The 27073-nt window shown below is 40.4% G+C and overlaps 3 protein-coding genes across 4 annotated transcripts; all 3 read right to left on the bottom strand.

Moving 5' to 3' along the window:
- On the bottom strand, positions 1–6351 carry LOC122413874 (tubulin beta chain-like). Its single transcript, XM_043424525.1, has 8 exons — positions 6133–6351; positions 2658–2766; positions 2447–2572; positions 2043–2272; positions 1804–1971; positions 1409–1594; positions 908–1309; positions 1–734 (listed from the first exon to the last, which is right to left on the bottom strand). Exons 1-8 carry the CDS (start codon positions 6187–6189, stop codon positions 666–668), a joined length of 1347 nt encoding a protein of 448 aa, XP_043280460.1. The 5' UTR covers positions 6190–6351; the 3' UTR covers positions 1–665.
- Positions 6352–6790: 439 nt separating this feature from the next.
- Positions 6791–11178, bottom strand: LOC122413866 (GRIP and coiled-coil domain-containing protein 2-like). The gene is made up of 10 exons (XM_043424504.1): positions 10997–11178; positions 10771–10851; positions 10529–10681; positions 9713–10129; positions 8932–9551; positions 8578–8791; positions 8178–8387; positions 7681–8040; positions 7494–7602; positions 6791–7293 (listed from the first exon to the last, which is right to left on the bottom strand). Exons 1-10 carry the CDS (start codon positions 11030–11032, stop codon positions 7241–7243), a joined length of 2253 nt encoding a protein of 750 aa, XP_043280439.1. The 5' UTR covers positions 11033–11178; the 3' UTR covers positions 6791–7240.
- Positions 11179–11782: 604 nt separating this feature from the next.
- LOC122413871 (cyclic AMP-responsive element-binding protein 3-like protein 4) lies at positions 11783–23684 on the bottom strand. Of its 2 annotated transcripts, none has more exons than XM_043424512.1 (5): positions 22684–23684; positions 18426–18939; positions 17437–17699; positions 16703–17267; positions 11783–14230 (listed from the first exon to the last, which is right to left on the bottom strand). In XM_043424512.1, exons 1-5 carry the CDS (start codon positions 22807–22809, stop codon positions 13773–13775), a joined length of 1926 nt encoding a protein of 641 aa, XP_043280447.1. In that variant the 5' UTR covers positions 22810–23684; the 3' UTR covers positions 11783–13772. The 2 variants fall into 2 exon arrangements, with proteins under 2 accessions (XP_043280447.1, XP_043280448.1); XM_043424513.1 differs by having other exon boundaries at positions 17437–17696.
- Between the last annotated feature and the right edge of the window lie 3389 nt (positions 23685–27073).

Below are 27073 nucleotides of genomic sequence, written 5' to 3'. Positions count from 1 at the left end.
TTTTATATTCATTTTTATTTCATCAATCTAGGAATAGTCTACAAAACAATGAGGGGGAAGGAGGTCTCTCATTTCCAATTTTAATAATTCTGAAAGGTTGGGCGTCCAAAAAAAAAAATTGTTTAAAAAAATATAAAAAAAATGAGCCCCTCAAATCATTCTAATTATTTTTTGGAGTTTTTTTATTCGTCTTGCCTCCTCTGTCACTGTTTTTCGTCCTGATTATTCAATTTTACAGTCCAGAAGAAAGTTTCATGAACTCTGTTGAAACAAAAGGTTCCGATGGTTCTGGCGTCGATCTAAATTTATTTATCGCATGATTTCGCCTAGTTTGACGGTCGAATTTCTGTCACAAATTTATTGAAATTACACGAGTCAATGTTTCATCTAAAGTATAGAAATTAGGTGGTAGCAGAGTTGACAGTCTTATGAAGGCATTTACCTTACAAATACTTTCGCGAGGGACACAAAATCAATAACTAAATAGGAAAATGGCCTTGTCGTTGGTATTCGTTACCTACGAGAGTTCCGCTCAAACGAACCGACATTTGTTGAAAAAAAGTGGTCGCGGGTGATTCTCAGGAATCACTCGAATCTTCAACAACGACGCAACTAGCGGGGAGTGTTATTCGTTTCGATAAAATAATGAAAATATACATCGTTCTTTAATCTGCTGCCTCCTCTTCCAATCCTTCTTCATCCTCGAAAGTTTCTTCATCGTTGGCAGTCGCTTCCTGTAAAACGATTTCTTTCTGTTACGATTTCGAGTGAAAAAATAATTCGGTTTACCGGACAAAAATTTCGAGGAAAAAATGGACTCAAGAACTTTGAGTAGAAGATTTCAGAATTGAAGTAGACGGTTGAACCGTAAGAGCGACAGTTGAGAATAAAATTTTGTCGTTCAAACCTGATATTGTTGATACTCCGAAACCAAATCGTTCATGTTGCTCTCCGCCTCGGTGAATTCCATCTCGTCCATACCCTCACCGGTGTACCAATGCAGGAAAGCCTTTCTCCTGAACATGACGGTGAATTGTTCGCTAATGCGCTTGAATATTTCTTGAATGGCAGTGGAATTACCGATGAAGGTAGCCGACATGCTCAATCCTCTCGGAGCAATGTCGCACACCGCGACTTTGACGTTGTTCGGTATCCACTCGACGAAGTAAGCCGAATTTTTGTTTTGAATTGAGAGCATTTGTTCGTCGACCTCTTTCATCGACATTTGGCCACGGAATATCGCCGCCACCGTCAAGTAACGACCGTGCCTCGGATCGCACGCGGTCATCATGTTTTTCGCATCGAACATCTTTTTTATCAATTCCCCACCCACGTTTATTAATAATTCATTTCAAATGATGGTATTCAACGAGCGACCGTGATTATATACGAAAGCATGAAAATTCACCTGTTGCGTGAGCTCGGGAACCGAGAGGAATCGATACTGCTGACAGGCTCTTGCAGTGAGGGGCGCGAATCCAGGCATGAAGAAATGGAGACGCGGGAACGGTACCATGTTCACGGCGAGCTTTCGCAGGTCGGCGTTCAGTTGACCCGGGAATCTCAAACACGTCGTTACACCGGACATGGTCAGCTACAAATTTCACAAGTTTTTGTTATTTCGATCCCGTATCATCGTGCTCGGTAACATAATAACTATCAGGACATTTCTTTTCACAGCCATTTCAATTTTCTTTTATCATAAATCCTCGAATCTCGGTATTTTTCCTCGTCACCCTATTCTTCGAGTCTATTTTTCGAGGTTCATTATTTTGCGTGAAAATTTGGACAAGTTTCACTCACAGAAACAAGATGATTGAGATCACCGTACGTCGGTGAGCTGAGCTTGAGCGTTCTGAAGCAAATATCGTACAAAGCCTCGTTATCGATGCAGAAAGTCTCATCAGTGTTCTCAACGAGTTGATGCACCGACAAAGTCGCGTTGTAAGGCTCGACGACCGTGTCCGACACCTGCAACAAGCGCTCATTTACTGCATGAAACAACATTTCAAACACGTGAAACGTTAATGATTATGAATTACCTTGGGAGACGGGAATACACTGAATGAGTTCATAATGCGATCGGGATATTCTTCTCGTACTTTGGATATGAGCAAAGTTCCCATTCCCGATCCTGTTCCACCGCCCAATGAATGAGTCAATTGAAAGCCCTGAAGACAATCGCAGCTTTCCGCCTCCTTTCTCACCACTTCGAGAACCGAGTCCACGAGCTCGGCGCCTTCTGTGTAGTGACCTTTGGCCCAATTGTTACCTGCAACGACAACGACCATGACATTTGGTTGGAATACATTTTTATCTTTAAATCTTTCCATAGGAACGAGATATTTGTGAAAATATATTTGTTTTTCGAGAGATCACGAATTGAGTCTATTTTAACGTAGATCAAATCGGCTCTCACAATAGCAAAAAAATTGCGACAATTTACCTGCTCCGCTTTGTCCGAAGACAAAGTTGTCTGGTCTGAAGAGCATCCCGATGGGCCCACTCCGAATCGAGTCCATCGTTCCAGGCTCGAGATCCACGAGAATCGCTCGTGGCACATATCTGTGGCCTAGACAAAAAAAAAGTAAAAAAATATTATTTATTCGGCTGCAGAGAAAGTGTAAAAAAACCGATGAAAAAATGCTCGAACTCACGGCTTGCTTCGTTGTAATAAACGTCGATACGTTTGAGCTGAAGATCGTTTGTTCCCACGTAGTTGCCTGAAGGGTCGATACCATGCTCGTCTGAGATTATTTCCCAAAACTGAAAAAAATAATAAATTTTTTAAGCTCGTCGATTTAAGCTCTCGAAAAACGTTGATTGCTCTAATACTGAAAAAAGGGAAGAAAGCAAAATTCGTTTAATTAGAAATAAAATTGTGAAGTGACATTGGACAATCGAGGGTCGTCGTTTTGTGGATTCGGCGTCACACACGGAGGTGGGAGAATCAAGTGTCACGAAATGTTGAGGTTGATTAGAAACAATTCTCGGCTGTCAATCCAATTAACTGAGAAGTGCAGCTCTCCGATGCGATGCGCTCATCGAGGTGGGCCGGTATCGTCGGAGCCTCAAGTCAAAATGGGATTCGGGGTACGAGCCAACGAAAATCTTCATTCCTCATTCGTCGTTTTCTTGTTTTTTGCTCTTTGAGGCCAATAACGTGATCGATCGATAATTACTCGGTATACTTCTCGTTAGGCTCTCATATTCTTTGCTTGGATTATACAAATTCAAAGATTAGATTATCCTCACTAAATACCCCGAAATAAAACTTTTTCGACACCGTTCAATCACTCGGGAGAGAACAAAAGTTAAGCCCACAAACTTGAACTTTCGAAATTTGCATCTCGCTCTCCCTCCCTCTCCTTTCAACACGATTCAGTTTAGTCGACACGCCACTGGAAAATATTCCAAGTTATTGTCAGTTTGGTGAGCGTAGAAAAAAGAATTTTGAGACATAAAAGTGAAAAAAAATCGATTATTGAGAAAAAAATTCTAATCTGTCGAATATGTCACAACAATGAACAACGTATTTCTGTCTTTTCTTGATAGAAAAAAATGAAGACGATTGCGATAATGTGCACCGTAATATTGGCACCGCCGTTTCTTAGCTTTACGCAGATAAAGAATTTGCGCAGACCGCTTGAAGAGGACCAATTGGACAGCAACGATTAAAGGCACGCATCGTCAAAGCCTGGAAGAACAATGAGCTAGCTCGTCTCAACGCTCCCATCAACGCAAATTCGATGTTTATTTTTCGTTATAATAAACGACCGAGCGGACGAAACGTCTAAGAAATCTGGACTGCGAAACGAGCGTTGAAATAAAGCGAATGAAAAAAGCAGCGAAAATGTTGCGCTAATTATTTCGAATCAGAGAAATCACATATTTTTTAAACGTCCGTTACAAAATTCAAATCTGTGCCATGTTTTTTCCCGTATAATTTCCCAGTTCAAAATGGCAGTCTTGGTAGAACGTCGACGCTTTCTTCCTTTCTCTTTCTCCCGTATTAATACACCGAGTAAGTTGTCTAGAGGCGCTTATAGCGCGTTTATTTAAAGCAAGCTATCCGGACCTTCTAATTTTTGGCAGTACGAACAACGCAGCTCATTTTCTTCACCGAGATGATACGAGCGTGCGTGCGTGCGCTCGCGCCTCGCCAATCCGGTTAGTTATCACGTTTTCCGCACGGAATATACACAAAAAACGTAAGAAACTTGTTCCGTCTTTGAGCAGGGGGACAAAGGCGAAGGAATGTTTTGGTTTGGCGGGGTCGCTCGATCGATTTTTATTCTCTTTTGAGGTTACACATGGAAATGAAAAAAGTTATAAAGTCTGCTATTTTATTGAGACGTCGTCCCTCAATTATTACATTTATCAATTAATATTCATTCAACCGAAGTGAAAATCAATAATTCGTGCGTAATGAATATATTACAGTGCCATTTTTTTTTTAATCAGCATTTTATCGTCTTTCATATTATTCTAATAAATACGACAAACAAAACTACGGACTACACGAAAGATGACGCGAAGTCCGAATTCGTTATTGCATACTAATTATGATGAACAGTTACTGCCATAACCGCTATAAAAGAGGAGCCAGTTACGAGGCCATTTTTTCCGCTCTCTGAATTCATGTTAATAATTACCAAATAATTGAACAGTCTCAAAAACCTTCGGAGGGAATATCATTCATCGATAAATACATGAATTCTTGGTAAAATGTGATCACTTGGACGAGGAAAAAAATTCTTGGAATACTCGAGAATTCTCAGTTTCCTCGGATTCGCCGCGTCCCCGATAAGGCGTTTGTTTTTCGTGTCTTTTTTTCTCGAGAACTCAAGCGGGCAGAGGAGAAAACCGGTAATGACTCGCGAGAGGCTCGGCTCTAAAATCAGCGATGTGACAATTTTATAGCGAAAGCTCGTTGAACGAGAACATCAAATAAGGCGAGTCTTTTCAGCAGGCTCGATGACGAAACTAAAAAATGTCCTGTTCCATCGACTTTGAAATAAAATTTTCTCCAGCACGTTGCCACCAATATTTATTTTTGAGGAATATAAATGTGTTTCTTGATTGAATGCGAAATGTGCCGAGGAGCATCGAGGCCACGCTCGACCGTTTCAGCGAAAAGCGACCAATTTGGAATAGAAATTCTATTACGAAATACATCGAATTCTCGAAATATCGCGGGTCTTGAAAAATGTCGGAAGGTCTTACACGACAGTGAGATTCGTTCAAAAGTTAGTACAGAGAACGTGGGTACAACCGGCAGCGACAAGAACCTTTCAGGAACATATAAAAAGCGTTTCCTTTATCAACTTTCTTCCGGTCAAACCCCCTCTTCGTGTCCTGCCCAAGGCCTTTTTTTCGATAGAAAATTTATTGATATTCGCGTAGTTAAAGTCGCCGTTTCTTAAAGAGAACAGCCAGCAGCACGTGCCGATGAAGTCTTGCGCAGCTACAACGTGTTATTCTCGAAGATCGCTCGAGTAGAAATATATAATATTGTCAACGCATACACGATGATATTCGCGCGCACGTACACGTACAGTCTAAACGTGTGGTAAATTCGAGCTGACAATCATAAATTCGCTCAAATAAGAGTTGAAAAAACACTAGGCTTGTCCATTGTAGCACGTGAAATTGTGTCGCGAAATGCGAGATATAGAATGAGGATGTTCCGTCCGTCGCTCTATCCCGCAGCCACAAGAGTGCGTGCGCGAGAGAAATAGCGGTGACGGCGGGAAAGGGGGGAGGAGAACGTGGTTGATCGCGAGCTCGCTGCTGCTGCTCTCAGAGTTTCGAACGTGTATTACACACGGATCCGCGCGCGGCATATTTTCTTCGCGCATGAAATTTGAGTGAAGGAAGGTCGAAAAAAATGACGACTCGTGGGAAAAATTGTTGAAAAAATAGTTTTATCGATCAACTATTTACGTTACACTTAACTTTCGCCTCTCCTCTCGCATATTTTATCTTTCACCAGCTGTTCGAAATATAAACATGAAAAGTTCGATGGTTTGAATGTATAAGTCGACGTTTCACAATCCGTAGTTTTACGAACCGAGAAAAGATTTTTAAAATACAGAATAATATAATAATTTGTAAATAAATTGTACTGACCTTGGAGCCAATTTGATTGCCGCACTGGCCAACTTGAAGGTGCACGATTTCTCGCATTTTATTTATATTCTATGTCGTCGTTTATAATATAGAAATAAATTTTCCGGTTTCGCCGAGATTCGGGCGGTCGCTCGTCCTAAGATGATCGTGCCGCGGCAAAAGTTCGTTGGTCACTGAAATGCACTGAATAATGCCCGATATATGGTGGCAGTGACTGGCCGAGGGGAAGGGAGCAGCGCCCGTCGCAAGTCGCAAGGACCGTTAGCGGCGCAAATACGCAGCGAGTAGGAGGAAAAGAGATAGCAGTTGATCGTGAAATATACGCTCCCATCCGCATGCGGATCGCGCGAGAACTATAATTGCGCGTTTCATCAAGTTCGAACCGCACAGATTTTTTTCCGTTGCACTCAAAAGTTACTATAGGCGTAGTCTATGTAAGAACGTTGTTCGGTTGTTGGATGAGTTTTCATACGTTCATCTTTTTTTGATTCATACCAAATCTCATTTAAAAGTACGTCAATGTTCGAGTAGCGGTCGTAGCGGCCGTTAGATTTACTTTGCTGAAAGGTTGTCGAAATCATCCGCGTAGCCATGAAAATTGGTATTGGTGTATCCGCATTTGAAATATACTACTGTGAATAAAAATCATGCAAAAATATAAAATAAAAAATACAATAACACATTTATTTTCCGTGCAAGAATAAGGTACACGTGTCGTCGTATTTTCGTTACTTTTTTTCTTTTTATTATTTACACTTAAAGTAATATTTCCTTATCAGCGATAAGCGCCATCGCCCCCGCGACTGCCCATGCCGAGCGAGGATGACGAGCTTCTCTAAACGTCGGAAGTACCAAAGATTTTCATTTATAAAAGATGATTAAGTAATTAAGTTGATCCAATACTCGAGCCTTCCCTCCCAACGTTATTATCAAATGAATGAATGTATATACACAGATATACACACATTCTCAGTACAACAGCGAGTTCAACACGGAATACAGTGCTCGGGTTTTTTCTTTTGTGTTTTTTTGTCATTTATTGCCGTTCGTTGATTTCGTTGATGGTTGATTTAAAAACGGTAATTGCGGAGAGATTGTAGGCGTTTGATTAACCGTTGTGCCAACCCGGTATAGGAATTGCTGGGAGCCAACCTCTTCCAACTTTGAACAGAAAGGAAAAAAACTTTTCAAGATCCCAAGATCGAATCGTTTTGAAGGTTTTCTTTTTTTTCTTGTAGAGGCGAATGAAGATTTTTGCGTAGAATCACTTTTTTTTTTGAAGCCATACATTCCGAAAAAGTGTCCCGCACGTTCCGCTTGTTGTTTACGTAATGAAATAACATGCTCGCTGAGCTACTCACCTCCGGCGATTTGATTCAGTTGGTGAGTCTCTTCAGGACTAAGTTTTAAAATCGTATTTAAAACTGGAATGAGACGAGTCCTCTCGTCGCCATTTTTCAGCGTGATAAACTGAAGAATTCACTCGCATTATTTTTTGCTGGTGTTTTCTTTATCGGATTATACGAAAGGAAATAATTGAAATGTCACCTTCAAAATAACGTTTTTCATGTATTCGAAATTATTGGCGATATGCTCGCGCTCGACGCTCCGTTGCTGTCGTCGTATGTCTTCCTTAAGTAATTGATTGAGTTGAGTGAGCTTCGCTACGTCGCGTTCCGTATCTGCCAATAGTATTGTCAAATGCTTGACACGACGTTCGCAAACTTCGAGCTCCTGACGGTCCACCTTTCGTGGCAGGCTTATCGTCACGACCGATTCTTTACGAGTTTTTGGTAAGTAATCGTCCGACGAGTTTAACAACTCGTCGAGGGGAACGAGGGAATGGCGACGGGGCAATTCTTCGTTTGTTCTCATTCCTGTAGGATAAGATTCCACGCTCTCCGAACCCTGAATTAATTATCAATTCAATATTAAATCTATTCAAATATCGCAATTTGTCAAATATTTTTTCTAGGCTGCTAAAAATTATCGCAATAGGATCAAATGATTCGTTTTTATAGCCTTTTACACAGTTTTTCTAGTACCTCGCCGTCTTCCCTTTCCTGCAGGAAAAGTTCGGTGCTTCGTGACTGGCTGTCATGTTCGGATTTCAAGTCGTGATGCCTCTCGTTCGGAGCATTCGTCGATTGCGGATACTCAACTTGACCGATGGTATTTCCAGTTATTTTCTCAACTTCTGATTCTAAACGACTTATTTCCTTTCGGTATTTTGTTTCCAGCTCATTTTTTTCGGACTGTAAAAATGAAGAAAAAACGAAATTTATTCCATGGGAAACGTAAAATAGGCGTAATTTTTTTTTTTTGAGAGCCTTCAATTTCGAGAAACAAGAAATTGAAGCGACATTTCAGTATTTCTCGAAATGTCAAGCGTCGTCGAGATTCTGTTTTTCATCAAACAATTTATGATTTCATGACATTAACAACCTCGTGATGTTTAACGAGAGTGTCGATCTTCGTCAACAGTTCCGATCGTTCTTTCTCCATTGTTGACGTTTGTTTTCTGTACTGATCTCTAAGAGCGTTGTAATCTTGTGCAAGGTTCGCTATTTTTTCAGCAGACTCTCTCGAGTCTTGAAGCGAACGATCTCTCTCCTCTTTAGTTATGTTCAATTCTTTGCTCAGGCTCTTGACGTTCTCACTGCAAATATATCGAACATAAAAACGTTGTCAAGACAAAATTCTTATGAACCATAGCAGCAGAAATTTTAATAATTATTTGGTCAGCCAAAACAAACGTAATTAAACGTCGTGATAGAAAAAAAATGAAGGAAAAGCAACCTGTAACTTTCGAGTTTTAATTGAAGTTGAGAAGCGTGGTTTTTAGTGTGTTCCAATTCCTCTTGAATCTCAGCGACGTTTCGGCCAGTGGTTCCCGATTCTTTACCCTGGCCCTGTTTAGTCCTTAAAACACTTTGTGCTCTCAATTTATATCCATTGTATTCGTTGCGCAGAGCATCCAATTCCTCGTTGACGGAAGATACGAGACTCTCTAACCTCGCCACTTCGGCTTCCAACATTTGGCGTTGCTCTTCACTCTTTTTACTCGTCGATTTAATTTCCTCATCTCCTCGACGTTTGTCCGACTTCAATTTTTCCAACTCTACGGTTAGTTGTATGTTTTCTTGTTTTGCCGATTCCACGCTCTCCACCAGAGCTTGAATCTCGTTAGTTAGCCGAGCGATTTCGTCCCTCTTCTCGCAAAGCTCTCCTTTCAAGCCCTCGTTTTTATCGCTCAGCACCGTTATCTCGTTACTCTTCATCAGACAATTGTCACGCAAACTTTGAACCTCGTTCTCCAACTCCGTTATCCCTTGAACACTTTCCTCGATCCTCCGTTCCAGGATCTCACGCTTTGATGTTTCTTCTTCGAGCTTGGACTTCAAGTCTTCAACACTTCTCTGAAAAAACGCGTGAGGTATTATTTTATACACTTTTATTTGGAAATCGTAGAAAAGGATTTGAAACACTGGAATTTCTGAAAGAACATTGAACACTTTCGAACTACTGGGATTTGAGTGAGCGCTGGAAAAAGAAAATAGAATTTTTATTAAAAGTAAACCTCATAATTATCGACTTCCAGAGAAAGAACACTGTTGGTTGTACGTTCTTGTTTAGCGGCTTCCAGCATAGCTTTGGTAGCTTCGTGAGATTGAATTTCCTCTTGGAGCTTATTTTTCATTTCCTCATAATCTTTTTCTCGCTGTTCCTTTATCAAGCTTTCTGCTTTCTTTTCTTCTATCACTTTTTTCGAGTTCTTTTGCTCATTTTTAAGGCTGTTTTCCAAGTTTGTTATTGCTTTTATGCGACGTTCCAGCTCTTTTTTACAGAGCGCATGACTTTCTCTCTCCTCGTACAGTGATTCTTTCAGAGATGCGTTTTCCAGGACTACGGTCTCCAGATTTTTTGATATTTTTTTATTCTCCGCTCTTTGCTTCTCCAAATGATCCTGAACCTTGTCATACTCCGATTGGATTAACTGAAAAGAAACATTCGTTTCCTCAACTTAAGTTTACTCGGTACACAGGTCTTGCAATATTTGCGCCATTGAAAGCCTTTTAGAATATCCTGCACCATTGGTACTTATTAAATCTACAAAATTTTTTCACAAATTCACAAATTAAAACATCAATGCTTATACATCTTTCATCCAACTTTGTATGAGAAAAAAAGCATGAGGCATAAAATCTTTGATAATGCGATAAGAGAAACCTTATATTGTAACACATAAGAATGCAAGAGCATGCGCTAATTTTTTTTCACATTTTGTTTTGCAATTTTTTCCTAACATTGACAAAAATTCACTGTCGAGATGCTGCAATAAATCTTGATTATAGTTTCCTTATATAGCGATTGGTATTCTATTGTTGATAAATACCTGCAATGATTTAGCATTGTCCGAAATCTGTAAGATCTTGTTCTGCAGTTGCTCTTTTTCTGCTAGAATTTTCTGTTTCTCATTTTCCAAGTTTATTAATTTTTCTTCCAAATCGTTGCCCTTTTTTTTCAATTTGATAGCAAATCCTTTGAGCTGATGGAAAAAAATAGCGAATAATGAAACATGCCAGTCGTTCCTTATATTTTTATTGTGTTACTTCTTTCTATCAATATAGCACTCACTCTGTTGTAACGTTCCTCGAAATCATCTTTTGTTTCAGAGTTGACGTTTGCATCGAGACCATTCGTTTGTCTTTCTGGAATCTGAAATATCATTTTTTTTTTTTATAAACACCATTTTTTCGTAACTTTATTCACGGAGTTTTCAGTAAGGTTAGAAATGTTTGATAAAATAATGATTTCCCAAGTGTTTCCGAGAACATCGGAGTCGAATGTATGTATTATATACCTTGTCCATATCATTTTCACCCACTTCCGAACTCATAATTCAGGAATTCACTAAATCACATAAAGAAATTGACATTAAACTTATTAAATCTCAACTGTCCAAACACATTTATTTGCTTGACGTGTTGACGTTTCACAAACAGCTGATCATGGCTGACTTGCGATCTGCCTCCGCAGCAACGCAACGCGCATTTACGTTGTAATTACTAAACAGAGAGGCTACACTAATCAAATGAGCTCTCAATTGCAAAAATTCGAGTAATCAAGACATACGAAATTGAAGACGATCTTCATCCAATAAAATATCCTAGGTTTTTTTATGTAATAAGAGACGATTGGTATACGAAAAAAAATTAGGTTATGATAGTTATCAAAATAAACAAACCCTCGCAGTTATTCTTGGAATTCGATAGAATACAGCTATAAAAAATGTAGAGAACCTAAAACCCTAACGATCATATTTGAGTAGTGCGTCGTGAAACTTAATTACGTCACTTGCAAATGTTACTGAAAAGACTCGCGATTGTGGGAACCCAGAAATATTCTCATCATTCTTCTAGTTTTCGCAGAGAACTATAATTTTTATCATTTTAAGTTTCCATTTGGGATATTTTTCAAACCACCTCAGTTGGAAGCAAACAGCATAATTTGTCATTTTGTGGAGCACCCATCCACTGGAGGATAATGAGATTCTTCTAAAACCAATGAAATAATGGATACCTTAAAAGTTGAAAAATTTACTGAAATGCGAAAAATTATTGACAAGAAAAAGGACTAACAAAAACAATTTTGTCTCATGCTCATTCATTTTTATTTATTCGACAAATAATTTTCTACACGCGTATTACACAATATAATATCATTTTATAACCATATCATGATAATACTTAAACGCTACTATGTGCAAAAATAGAACCTGACCTTACTGTCTCGTGTACGCCCATTTGTTTTATCATATAGGAATGTGTGTGTTCAACCACTACGTTTTTTCCTCCATTAGAAAAAAGCATTATTATTTTTTTCATCAGGATGAGCAGTACACTAGTATAAACATGCGAGAAATGTATATAAAGTTCATATTTCCAGGGGCCATATTTTCTTTTCCTTTTTCTTAATAATAGATTTCGCACGATCCATTGACAAGCGAAAAGTACATTTTTATATTTTCTTCCACGCAGACAAGCAAATTGGTGAACGTACTCACTTTTAAGTTCATCGATCGCTCAACACTTTAGCTTAATATTTCATATTTCATCCTTATTTATAATATTATCATTATCGTAGTTGTTTTGTTACATGATGAGTACTATTCGCCCAATGATGATGCATATACAATGTAAAAAATGAATTCCTTATATTATCATATTTGAACTAGTATGAAGTGAAATATAGGTATTTAAAATCCTTTAACAATTAAAGAGTGTTAGTGTTGTGTATGCTTTGTTTGTTTATAGCTTTCGATTAGTGATCTGAAAATGATACGCAGTCTTGATGCTTTTCTCGGTGCAAACCCCTCCGAGGTTTTCATTTGAAAAATCACGGAGCTATTTTATTTAATTTCGCTCGTTTTTTGGACAGCCTTTGAGGTACGAAAGAAAATAAAATTGTCTCAAATCGATCGTCGATAACAATATACACGTTTTTTAATGTATCTTTTAAAACGAGTTTCGCGATCGTTCAATAGTATTAAGTCAGTAACAATTCATCGTTATAAAGAGCTAAACGATTATTAATTATTCAAATTCTATTAACGAGAAATATACCTTCGAATAGTTCGTGTCGATCTTGCTAAAACAATGAGGACAAGTAGTCAATTTGATAATCGACAGTGAATTTGAATTCTCTTTCTTCATTTGATCACTTATTCTATTGTAGGTGCAAAAAAGTGACTTTCAACGCAAACAACGTTAATCCATGCAAAAAATCCTAAACTATACATATAAATGTATTAGATTTTTAGATTCCAAGTTGCAATCATCAGCTTCGATGAGCCCTATTTTATAATACGATTTAACGGAAACGGTAAAACCTTATGTTTTAACGCTTTTTCGTAATATATTTTTCGTTTCTTTTTTTTCTTTTAAACGAAACTTCAAATGCTTGTAACGTTTTAAACGTTGAATTAGCTTTATTTTCTTATAAGAAGACGATGCAAACATTATATCAATTACAATGAAGACTTTGCTTCTGTAACATCGTAAACTCTGTCATACACGTAAATATTTCTTTTTCTTATTCACATTTTCACGTTGATTAGCTAAAAAGAGAAATTGAAGTGGTTGAAAAATCCTGTTATTGCTGATCAGGCGTGGAAGGTGTTGCAGAACATTTTTTTTCGTTTCTTTTACTCCACTCGAATCCAGACATTTGGGAACATACGAAATTCCATCTTCTATTTCATTCAAGCTTTCGAATCGTTTGAACAGAGATCAAGTCTGGTAAGCAGCGGTTCTCTGTTCTTTTTTCAACCACATTAAAAAACGTACTTGCAACGGTACGAATATATCTACACATAAGTTCAGGTTGTTTTTTATAAATTTCACTTTTTCGAGATAAAAATAAGTATTTACAAATGGATTAGTATATTTTTAGTTGCGCGTGGGGCTGATTACGAGAATATAGAAACGATGATTATGCAGGAGACAGGCGGGTTGGAAATATCTTTGAAGAGGATAAATTCGTAGAGGAATCCGAGGAAATTGGATGTTTTGTGAAAAATTGTAGGTGTGACTAAGGGAAGAAGAAAGCAACGCGATTTGGTTCGATTAGTAAAATAATCAAGTTGAAGAATTGAGTTGCTCGTGGGGCGGTGGTGGCACTTTGAGCAATATCGTTCTCGTGCCATCAGAATCTGAGATGTTAATTTTGAGCTCGTTGGTAAGCGCCTCGAGTTTATCGACGACTTTGGTCGCCGGTTGGATGCCCCCTCCCGGTTTCGAGGGCGGTGGCCAAACGTCGTCGAGGGGTGGCTCGAAGAATTTTTTAGTAAACTTTGGAATCGGGTAATCGATCTTTGGATTGAGCGTACCGCCGATGTGCTCCGAAGGCGACGCTGCGTATTTGCTGTTCCTCGTGTGCTCGAGCTCGTAACGCGCTCGCTTGTAAGGCGGCATCGTTACTGCCGCTGGTACGTAATCGTGATCGATTAATCCCTCCACCTCTTGCAATAATTCATCGCTGTATTGCTGCAGCTCGTCGTCCAATTGCTTCGTGTGAAGAAGACTTCGCGAGCGACCTGTCAACATGGAGCATCATTTTTATATTATCGCGCTCATCAGAATTTTTTTTAATTTCAAGAACATTGAAAAATCATCGAAAGGCAATGGTCAGTAAATAATCATTATCGAATGTCCATAAAAATAATTTTAACAATGGAATAAGCAGTGGAATTTGAGAACGAGGGACGTGAATAATTTTTGCTGAGATTGGATGCGAGCACGAAGGCAAATTGCACGTATAACTATGTATCTGGAGGGAAGGAATGTACGTCGAGCATAAAGCTTCGACGAAGCCATACGTGAATTATTCAATCTCGTGTATGTGTGACTAGAACGAGACAAAAGTGTGCAAAGATGCTTGGAGGACGTTCGGTGAAGGCATTATTTCAACTGTGAAATTGAATTTTGCAGAGAGATAAAAAAATTCGTCAAATTTAACTCGCACGTTTGAATCGCTCTGTAAATTCGACCTTGAACATTTGTCAAGTAACGAATGTGTTGAATCATTATTTATTACCAAATGATTCAGAGTTTCGAGTTTAAATAGAGATCGAATACGAAAAGATTGGAAAGGATTTACGGATTGGGCACGAGAAAAAAAACCTTCCCAACAGATTTCACGTCCCGTCGTCTCGCGGAGTAGAAAGTGGTGGAACAACTTTTCATCGATCAGAAAGCGAGCGAGTCCTGCTCTCATTTCGTAGTTTATCCAGCTCCGTTCAATTGCAACAATGGAATAAAACGCTTTAGGTTTCTTTAGAAATATAAATATCGTCACTCCGAATATAATACGTAAAATAATTTATTTCTGTTCAACGTTTCCCAAGAAAGCTTCGCGTGTAAACTCTAACTCACGGCGATTATTCTTACTCCGCATTTTTTCTGCTGAACGCCGCCTTGGCGGCTGGAATTTTTCTCTTACACCAAACATTGCGAGGTTCCGTGTTAAAAATAATTTGAGGATTTTTTATATTCAATGTTGAAATTTCGTCACTGATTTGTTCTGATTTCTCGCACTTTATTTATCCATTCGATGTTTTGGAATAACGTCAATTTAATTATTATTTGTTTTAATCTTTACATCGTTCATCGTTATTACCACACTAAAATTGTCTTCATCTTTAAAATCCTTCTTGAATCATATATTTTTTTCCAGAATCGTTTGAGAAAGCCAAAAACCTTTAAGATGTTTTTGTTTTTTTATTGGACAACCGAAATGACCACTATCGGAAAGAGAAACGACGATAAGGACCGAAAAAAACAAACTGGTGCGCACTCTATCTCGACTTGCTGATACAGTGGCTGTTCAGAGGTTGCCGAGACGAACTAGGCCGAAGTTTTTATCAGCTAGAAAACAGCCTGGACAGTGAATTATGTGGGTAGACGTTCGAAGAGTTTCTCGAAATTACGAGATCACGGTGATTCGTTAACGTTTGTCCGACTTTGTATTATTAGTCGAATGCAATAGCGGCATATTCGCTCGAAAAAAATCTAAATTGTATAAAATTTTGATGCACATTTAGAAGCGTATGAGTATTGAAATTTTGGTGAGAATTTAAAACAATGGAATTCAATATTGAGCACCGTGATCGATCGGGAAGAATGATCGCGATGATTCACCACGACTCATGTCTCCGCCCATAAATCAAAGTATTTTCGAAACCGAGTGGGTTCTCTGTTTACGAGCGGACGAGTACACATTCGTAATCAGTATTCGTTATGTTTTTAGCAACTCTGTTTCCTCGCTCGCGAGTATCGGGTGGCAAAAGTTTGGTGAAGGTAAAAAAGTGGAGGGAGAAGTCGAGGAAGAAGCGTAGGACGTGAAAGGAAAGATATGACGGAGCGAAATAAAGAGAGAAACAAAGGGGGGCCTCTGACGAAGAGCCTTTCACAATTCCACCGAGAGTTCAATGTCCCGGCGCGACCTGGGCCGGCGTGCCGAGCCAGGACGCTTCTTGCCCACTACTACAGTTATACGGTTACGGACCGATCGGTCCCACGTGCTGTTTGCCGAGCCGGCACATTTTTTTCATACTCTTTTAGATATTCTCACCCCTTTCAAGTTCTAAAGACGATTACGAATAAAATTTGGTCAGTTTTTTCAAGACGCGAAGGAGAGAGGAAATAATTGGGACGAATTAATCGACTTGAGAATTGCCTTGAAATAAACCTTCATTTCGAGAACTCTGAAAAAATATTTTCACGTCAGAATCATAAAAATACTAAAAAAAAATGTTCAATCGAGAGTTTCCTGAAGAAGTTAACACAATTGAATTGAAAAGATGCGATCTTGCGCGAAACTTTTCTCAGATCAGCGAAAAGTATACGAGTATTTGGTCAAACGAAATGTTTTGACATTTGAAGAAAATGGAGGGAACGGTGAGAGTGTGGAAAACAGAACGAACATTTGGAGAATTTGGAGAAAGGTTAAACGCGAATAAGAATAGTCGGAGAATAAATTTTCTTGAGATACTACGAATGACACTAACCGGCAATCGGGGGCATTTTTTCCGGTTGTTCGGTGTCGCGAGACGCTAACTCGTTGGCACTGTTGTTATTAGAGTGTGGTCTGAGGCTTGGTGCAGCAACGAGGGCGAGAGAGAGAAGGAGAACCATGAGGCAAGTCGCCGGCTGTGCACTTTTGTTGCCCTTCTGTATGAGAGCCTGTAATCTCTTGAGTTGGCCAGCCAAGCTTTGATTTTGAGTTTGAAGCGCCTTGATGCGTTTCAAGAGGCTCATGTTTTCCTCGGTGCATTGTTTGACGCGATCCTCAAGGCCGTCGACGTACTCCTTTTTCCTCTTTCTAGAATCTTGTGCGGATATCTTGTTGCGAATTTTGCGCCTGATTCTCTTCAATTCGCGTTCCTCGTGCTTCGTCAGCGGATAATGACTCGGGAGTGATATTCCCTCCTTTTGAAGCAGACGCTTCTCCTCCGAGTTCAATTTCAAGCGTGGATAAGGCGTGGATTCCGTTTCCGAAACATCGTCCCCGGAATTACCGCTGCTCCTCTCGCTTCCGGTCTCTTCCTGTTTTATATTCACGCCTATGCTCATCTGCAATATAAAATAAGCCTTCAGAACACTCCAATTCAACGAGGTTCTCCATTCGGGATTGCGTTTTCTATTTCGATCACAGTTGCGATCGGTCGAACGAAGCAAAAAGCAGGATAAAATCACCACTAAAATCCCATTTTCTCATCGCAATATACCGCGTCGAACTTACAGGAATCGCTTTGCTGATGACGCTGCCCTGATTGATTTTGAATCCTTTGAGATTTCTCGCCTGCGACGCATTGATGATTTTAATTGTTCGCACTTCCTTCATATCCTTGAGATTGACCGGCAGCAAAATCGATCTCGGGTTACCAGAGCCAACCGGAGTGACACGAATCAATTGTCTTATGTTGCGTTTCCCATTGCACGTGAAATTCCGAATGTTTACAGTCGTCTCAGCCCTCGGAGTTTGTTGTTTCGGTGTCGATACTGCTGGAGGAACGAGAAACACAGAGAAAAGAGCATGAATAAAAGCACCCTGTCGACGATACAAGTTCCATCTTTTTCAATATTTCCTCAACAACTTTTCATTCCTTCGCGTTCCTGTCGCCTGTATGATTAAATGGAAAATTTAAGCAAAACCCAAAATAATGAAATTCGTTACACAAAACTGCTGGCTCGAGGAAAATTAACGACGCTGAAGTTTCCAACGTTGGAGTCCAACGAAATGAACGAAAAAAACGTTTTTAATTCACCAATTTTTTATTTCACGAATCGTTGGTGCAGCTTGAAAAACTACGAATCGCAAATTTGGCAGGGAACAAAATAGGAGAATTACTGGAATTATTTAAAAAATTTTTTCTATCATTTCGTTGGACTCCAACGTTGGAAACTTCAGCGTCATGAAAATTAAGCGGGAATACCGCGATAAATTCATGCTCCAGGAAGAACAAGCTTGTTTGCCACGCGGCAGTGTCTTGGAAAAAACGATTACGTAATAGCCTTCAATAGCGCGCGGTCGAAGCTCTTCGCAATTGGTACACTCGCTGTCCACAGATCAAAGTTGTCAGTATCTTGTCTCATTTTGTAATGAATAATTATCAAACGAGATTGAAGCTAAGCGCCCTGAGAATATTAATTCTCGAGTGTTCGAGAACGAGAGAAGCGAAAAGCAGTAAAATCATTTGAAACGTGAGAAAACGTAGCGAGCCGAATTACCACGTTCAAGAATCGGTCCTCGTTGGTCACCGTGATCGCTTGAAAGGTGGCTCGCGGCGACGGGAGCGTTCCCAGTTGCTGGAACGTTGTGATCCTCGACGAGATTCGGATCGACGAGGGTGAGAAGGGAGGGTTGAAAATCCATCGATTCGTTGAGGTCGGTGTCGAGGGGAGTAGCGGGCGAGCCGATGCTCGAGGAGCTCATGACCGATCTGATCGGACTGTCCGCAGGGCTCGACTCGTCGAGGGACTGATTCGGACTGCCCAGCGAATCGAAATCCATGAAATTTGGAGGGCTGCCGAGATTCGAGTTGCTCATTTCGATCTGATCTTCCTCGATCGGCAGGAGCGGACTCAATTGCTGCTCGCACGAGAGACTCAACACGCTCGAAAGCCCACTGTCCGATGAGGATGACGGCATCTCGTCGAGATCGTTCTCAATCAGGTTGAATTGATTGTCCAGCTTGAAAATCGAGTCGAACAGATCGTCCGTGCTCGTCGGCCATTCTTCCGCCTGTAAAGACAACAAAGTTTCATGTTTTTTAGCTCGATCACTCGGACGATTAAATGAAAGAAATTGGGCTTTAATTTCCAGGCTCATTCGCTCGATCGCGGTCAGTGGGACGCGAAAAAAGCTGACTTATCGTTGAACGAAGCGGGGAACGACTTCGAATCTCGGAACCCTTTTCTTCACCGGGTTCCCCCGCACACTCGGCGAGACATTGGTTGTCGACGTTGGAAGATACGCGTTCGTGCTCGCGGCCCGGAAAAGCTGGTAGGAAATCGTAACGAGATCGAGGCTCGTGCACGAGTCTGGAGAAGCGAGCATTTGCGATCCGGCCTCGGAACGAAGCTATCGGAGATAGAGAAAAGTCGGGGGGGACTTTTTTGTAGGAAATTTGATCCCCGTCAACATTGCTCCTGTGACTTTTTCCTCTATTTCCAACCGTTTCAGCGGAATACTCGATTTACGAAAAACTCGTTTTTTCCATTTTATTTTACCCTCACGTCCGCCACGGTGGGCGATCAAACTTTTTGAAATTATTACAAAATATCAGAGAGCTCGAGGATAGCAGGAACTGTGTGACCCACTTAGTCCGGTTAATTTCAAAAACGTCACACGCGTTTAACCAAGTATTTGTTCTGCATCTCATTTTCCTGCTGCGACGAATTTACAGAGCTGTTCAATCAAGTCGCTGCTTTGTTTTTCTCCGCAGTACTCGGGACTGGGACGCGCTCGGAGCTCGAAACATCTTTTCTTATCACTCCGCACACGCTGATTCGATGTTTGCTTTCACGTTACGATTCCTACCAACGCGTATTTCGGAGGCTCTCGAAAAATAATCCCAAATTATTCGATCCAATTCGACGAAACTCTTCGACGATACGCAGCCCATTCCTCGCTCATAAATAATTAAAGATAATGATAACGGAACTCTTTCACCTTTCGGTAAACAGCCGAGGCCCGATAAGACGCGGAAACTCTAGGAGGCGCGTGTTTTTCTATTTTTTTCGAGCGAGTTAAATCCGACGAATAACCTGGTTTCTTACAATTACACGAAAACCTAAATATAGTCGAGCGATTGGTTTTAAGTGCTCGCGTGCACTCTCCTCCTCAGCTCGCTCCTAGCTTACGAAATTTCGGTCAGGGACTGTGCGTGCTCTCGGCTGCACTGTTACCTGCTTCATGAAAATACGAAGAAAGGGGCCTCGCTTATCAGCCGCTGCCTAATCGCATTGTGCGCTCGGCTTTGCTTCCTTCAGTTATTTCCAGCTTTGAAATTTCAATCAATAGTCGCTTTTTTCCGGCAGCCCAATAACTGGGCTGCGAATTGGGGAAAATTATCGGCGTGAAACGCCACCGAATTTCGCCATTTTCGGTGCTGGAGCTGGATGAAAAAAGTGTGAAAAATTCGCCGACGTATTTTGATAGTTTTGCAAGACAATGGACGCAGAAAAGTGCTTGGGGATATTCATTTCGAAAGAGCTACGGGAAAAAAATGGACACTGAACTCGAAATAGAAAAAAATAAACAAACGCAGATCGAGAACAATGAGGGACGAGCGGAGGGCAACGTGAGCGAGGACGAAAATTCTCGGATGACGATTCAATGGAAAAACAAAGGAAGGGAGAGAGGCCGCCGGGCGAGCACGTCTCTCTTCCCCCTCCCGGCCGCTCGGCTATTCGCATGGCCGGCTCGATTCGAGATTTACAGTTATCCGGGAGCGATCTGACTCCGCGATGTGAAACATCGCAAATGCGAGCGATAGGCTTCGCGAAGGCGACGAGAAAAATGCTCTTGAAACAGGCACTTTGACCCAGATCAAGCGAGAGTTTAAAAAGTCAAATAATATCCGGGATTAAACGACTGGAAAGCGAGATTTACGGAATCATTGATGAAATCGAATTCGCGGAGGCGCTCGCGACTCATTTCGCAAATTTACGGTAACTCAGATCGTCTCGGAGGCGCGGAACAATCGATTTTTCAATTTCATTCGTCGATTTCTGGTTTTAGCGGATATCTCAAAAAAATAATTAAAAGAGTAATGCGCAGTAGAAATTTCATATTTTTTCTTGCTTCGTCGAAGGAAACGTTTACAACCTGGCGCCCCGCGGCCGAAAATCCGACGACACAGAACTCATTAACTTGAAATTATTCTTGGTAATTGCACCCAAATGTCTAGCCAACGACCATCGAATTTTCCTTGTCAATCTCTAAGTTCGATTGATAAATCCACCATTTTATAATTTACGAAAAAATTGTATGAAAATATTTTCACACCTTTCGACCCCGTTCTTGGCTACAAGTAGCTTTCATTACAAAATCACAATTGCTTTGCTAACAGTTTTGACGCAAGTTTGAGATGCTAAAAATCTAAATTCAATAAACACGAATTTGCGTTCACGACTGAAATTCAATTTTCGAAGCTCCCGGTATTTTCATTAATAAAAATTGTAAAATAATCAAGCAGCTGCAAAAAAAGAAAAAATAACGAAGGAGCTAAATGACCACGAGTTCTCCTCCAAGCCGGCCTGGGTCATTATCCCTTAGGCTGAAAATCAGGTGTATAGTCCTTTCATATATATTCATATATATGAAACGATGACAGAGAGAGAGAGAGAGAGATGGACAATGGAACTACACAAAACAGGTTTTCAGTGGCTGCTTGCCGCTTTGCCGTTGCATTCCGTGAGCCCAAACAAGCGGAGCCTCAAAGCAGCAACACCGAATAAATCTGAGGACGTGCCTGCGCCTACGCGTTTGGCTTAAAGTCGTCAAAATTTCATGACATAATAAGAGGTAAACTACGGAAGAGGGGAAAAAAAAACAAAATTCTGTTCGAATGAAATTTGATAGTGAAAACAAATTTATTGAAAATGTTGAATGCACAGTATTTTCATTTAGTATTGCACGATGTGATTGCGCGTATCGAAATAACGTTGAAACGATAACCATCAGCACCGTGATAATTAAATATTGTTACTCATCAGTGAGCATCAAAGCGTATTAATTGATAAACGTCTGGCGAAATTGTGTTTATTGAATCGTTTCGAAAACGAATGATTTTTTTGTCACGATTGTCAAAACATTTTCGCAACCGGCGACAGCTCCGCTACTCCCGCTAGCAACCATCCAAAATGGCGGCGCTCTTTACGAAGACCGAGCATGCGGTTGTCCACATGTGCCATATGTTACCTTCGAAGCGCCTCTCATAATTCGCGGTGACGCATTTTCTCGGGGATACTATTTTTACGGTGTTAGTTTTATTCAATAGTCAAGAGCTTCAATTTTGCGGAAATTGATCGGAAATTTTGTACGAGCCTCACGCCGGCTTTATGAGCGCGGATTGAGTAAAACATTTTATATCCATGTCGCATCGATCGGTGGGAAAAAACCTCGGCTTACTTTCCAGGTCGGATAAATTTTTCGATTTTTTTTTATCAATTCAAAACGCTGCAAAAGTCAGGTTCGAAATTCCTTATCGCGACATAGTTTAATCACCATACGGAAGCTTCGATACTCAATGAAAATGCAATGAAAAACAATTATTTTTATGTGACCAACTGCTTACTCACGAAAAATGGCACAGAAAACGCTATGGCTCATGCGAGATAACTGGAACGTAAGGATGAAACAGTCTCAAGACCTTTGACCAAGTGATTTGCGACCGGCTGAATGTAGGCGACTCACATATTTTTTACAGCATACGCAGAATGGATAAATTTGAAAAGCGTTTGAAAGTGGGTGGGAACTCACGGCAATCGGGTCATCCCGATAGTTTTCTTCAGTGATGATTTCATCTTTGAGGCTGTCCTTGAGAAGAGGATCCTCTCTGTCGAGCAGGAGGTCCATGAAGCTCATATCGGTCGAGATGGATGTCATCGTCCGATATTTCGAGAAGCCCTGCTTTCCAGACTGGAGCGAATGTTCTTTAACCGAAAGATTTGACCGATGCACAAGCACTTGTAACCTTTCCGCTATTGTGATTAATATTATTCCATAAAAAATGGAAAAAAGTAGAACGAAAAAAATCACTCGCGAACGCCACTCGCGAGATTGTTCGACGTACGAAAACACTCCACGAACGCGAATGTGCCTCGGTCGCTTTAGGTGTAGGATATGAAAATGTTTCGTGAGAGGAGCACTCACACAAACTCTCAAATGTCGGAACAAAGTTCTCCCCACTCGCTCGAAATACAGTTGGTTTAATAATTGTAGCCACTTGTCGCCTATACCGCTCGTACGAAAGGCTTCTTATTTTTCCCCCCACCCCGCTCTCTCGCCCCCGGGAACGTACAAGCCTCCGACAGTCGCCAGAAACAGAAAAACAGTTTGAGGGTTACAACCGGTTCACGGGTCTGCTCAAAGTTTGACTGAACGGACGCTAAAGGCGTGTCGAGATCGCACGTACTTTGATACTCGATCGACGACTCGACAGTATAAGCGCTAGAAGGAAACCGCCGGAGGAAGAGAAAGGAGAGAAACAGCGCCCGGAGGGGCTCGAGCCTCTCAAAACCAAGCAAATCGCGCTCTTGTCATCCTTCAAGTTTTCCTCTCTTTTTTATCTTTCGAATAAAAAAGAAAATACATTTTGAATAATTTTCACTTCGCCCATCCGAGCACCGGGCTTGTTTCTTTTATATTTCCTGTCCTGTTTTGAATATTCTTATGGATTCGAGCTTAATATTTTGATGCTTGAACGCGGCTTGACATGGAAAATGTGAGCACGGGACGGTCCGTGAACGACTAGTTGCAAATAATCGCTGTCGCATCTAGGAAAACTGCCAGCGTGGCAGTATGTGCTGCGTCACGAGAGAGCCGAGAGCGCCCAAAGTGCCGAAAGAACCCGAATGGAAGAGAAAACGAAGAATAGCGCAACGGCCTGCCTGTGGAAGCCCATTGGTTGATATCCTTGCGCAGTTCCGTTCGCGCATCGTACCGTCAAATTCAAATCCTATTCTTTCTCCATTCATTTTATCAGAAAATAATAAACTCAGAACATTTTTTCCATAGAAATGCAGTTTATTCAACCATTTATTTTAAACTGTATTGTTTAAATAACAGTTTTCCATAACAATATAGCGTGAGTCTGTTTTTTGGAGGATGATGAAATAGAAAACTTGGAATTCTTCATCCGAATCGAGTCACCGGCGAATTCGTCATTCCGGTATTCAGGACTATTTTTCACACGCGGATATTTCTACGTGTACCAATCAACATGATCGCAGTCGAGTTATTGAACTCGGTCAGAGTTTGAAATTTGATTTATTATTTATCAGCAGACGTTTGATTGAATTATTATTCAATTAATGATGTATTGATCATTCGTCCATATATAACCTCTAAAATACTTTGTTCAAATCGTAGCCGTATTTTCGGAAACTAGGATACGATTCTATATACGACAAACGAATCTCTTCTATGTAGAATATCTGCAAAGTTATTACTGTTTCATAATTTTTGTACTTTTCAAGCGTTTCATGTGCTTCGACTTTTAAAATTATTATTGCATCATCACGGATGTATTGATTATTTTTTTTTATGGTGGCAAAAGTATACGTGCGCGCGATATAAATTGATAAAAAACGTAAGCAGCTTTGTGTCCAGCGACGATTAACTTATTTGTAGAGTCGTTGCATCAGCCGCGTGGGTATGAATTCAATAAAGTATAAAGAATCAATTAAGAATGAAAATTGATTGAATACTCCGTATGAACAATTATTTTTAATTCACATCATTTGATTAGCGATTCGGTATAAAAGATTTAAAATCAAGGAACCAAGTTTCGATAAATTTAAGACCAAGGTCACGTGATGTTTATTACTCGTGTAATTGTTTGCTCGTGACCGAGATATTAAATTTGCAGGAAATTATTGAACGGATGGATATAACTATGATAATAAAAATTAGTGAATTACTAATCTAGTTGATTATTTCTCCATCAAGATTAATTTATGAGTTTCGAGTTGGATTATTCCTCTCTATCAGTTCAAATATGGCGACTTAATTAAATTGAATGTACCAAATAATAAATTATCTCGATAATTTTTTTACACAAAACGAGCTGAAGAAATCAAGAACTTTCCTACATTTTCGACAGCCGACTTGATACTTCGTTCGCTTTTCTCGGCGGATCCTGTTAGTTTTTTCTTGACTCCTTTTCTGCACAGAATTGTGAGGCAAACATCTCGTTGTGCACTCATGCACAGCAGCATGGCGGCTGGAAAGCAGCACGGAGCAAGGATAGCTCGGCGTGCTGGTGGGGAAGTAAGCGCGATTGCGCAAGCGCGGAGAGGGGGAGGGGGGCAGAGTGCGCAAATCGCAACGCAGTAACGCAACACACGTCGTTGCGACTGTTGCGAGGTGCGCGAGAAGGGAATCGTTTGAGCGTCGGTCGGTCAGTGCAGTGCTCAGTATTATCGTTCGTCGATTCCAACAAAATTGTTGAAACGTAAGGAACACGGAGGGCAAAATTCTGCTCGATCTTCAGCGGATAAAAAACAATTGAACGAAATTCTTGAATACGAAAACTTTTTTCGATCGCAAGAAAATCGGAAAGAACAAAAATAGCTACAATTTGTGACAAAATTCGTCCTATGATTGCGCGCGAAAACAATTTATTGACAAAACTAGATCAAGTTTTCGAGATAGGAAGTAGGAAAGCCTGCACGAAACCGCATTTCAAATTTAGGCACCGTGCGTGTTTGTCTCGAAACGTTCGAAAATTTTGGGCTTGTTAGCCGTTTACGATCCCGAAAGTATGAAAACGTCAATATTGATGTTCGATCGGTAAAATGACAAACATGTTGTTGAGAGAATCTTTCGACCGGTGCGCCATCCTCGAACTAGTACGGTCAATTTTTTGCCAAGAAAAGTCTGACTTCGTCCCTGCGAAAAAACGACCGTCAAAACTATCTGGAAGTCTAAAAACACCGACAGGTACTTACGATGCAAAGAAGTGTGATGAAAAGCAAGAAATATGAAAAAAATAAATAATGATAAAGTTTGAAAAAAAGTGGAACATCGACCGAGGGCCGTGTCTCTACAAAACACTGGGTAAACATGTGTGAACGATACTTCAGGTTTTTATTTGAGTTTGTAAAGTGAGACGTATTGACTTTCCGTAAAAATTCTGTGATCCGCAACAAGGAACAGAGATAGAGCGAGGAAAGTAGAGAAAAGAAAAAAGAATTCGGTTTAATATCGTTTTCACCCGTAAACTAAGATCAAACAAAGGTTTTTATCGATATATTCGTCACTTTGAAACGACGTTTCGTTGAATGTATTCCACTCGAACTTATAGCTGGGCTGGCATGAAGGTTGAAAGTTTTGGCCTGAACTCAAAGTTTTTCTTGAATTATAAATGCAAGAGCAGAATTCGATTATAATTGTTTGATCGGAGCTTGAAGCATTTAAGGTCTTGTCTGACAGCGACATATTTATTTTTATGATTAAACGAGTGGACAAGAAACAAACGGAATAACGGGCGAGTCTCTCGGAAGACACGAGAGCAGAGAGAAACAGCGCGTGTAATTGTAGAAAAGTCCATGTTTTTCTACGACAGTGAATATCGTATTAAATGCATATGGTGCATCGAATAAAAGCAAAAGAGTAGATTGAATTGGACGTTGTTCCGGTGAATATGGAAAATAATGTAACATCATAAGTGCTAGGCGTAATGTATTCGCGTCGGTGAGTTTCCTGTAGCAGCAGGTAGAAGAGAGTTGTGTTATGTATCCCAAACGAGAGGAAAATTGAAGCGACGTCGGTGGGGGGCGGAGAGGACGGTGAGTTGTGTCGCTCGCGTTCTATGTATATGCTCTCGAAATGCTTCCCTTCCAATTACTATAGTCTTTTATTCTTGCTCGTATTACGTACGGAATCGCAATAACCTTGACGAAAAATCATCTCTTTTGACTCCAAAGAGAACGGCGAATTCACGCAACCCTGAATCTCATATATTTTTCTTTCTCCGCTTTGACTCTTTTGTGTAACCATTTTAATTAACATTAGTTCACTCTCGAGAACAAATTTTCTTTTATTTTTTTCCATTTTTTAGCCGCTCTTTGTTTCTGCTCACAAATATAAAAGGCTTGTGAAAAAATGTTGCGAGTTCCGGGGCACTCTGACGGCAATCGCGTCACAT

Source organism: Venturia canescens, chromosome 7 (assembly GCF_019457755.1).
Source record: "Venturia canescens isolate UGA chromosome 7, ASM1945775v1, whole genome shotgun sequence".
In the NCBI taxonomy this organism is placed as follows: domain Eukaryota; kingdom Metazoa; phylum Arthropoda; class Insecta; order Hymenoptera; family Ichneumonidae; genus Venturia; species Venturia canescens.
This window is presented reverse-complemented; position numbering and strand designations above follow the sequence as displayed.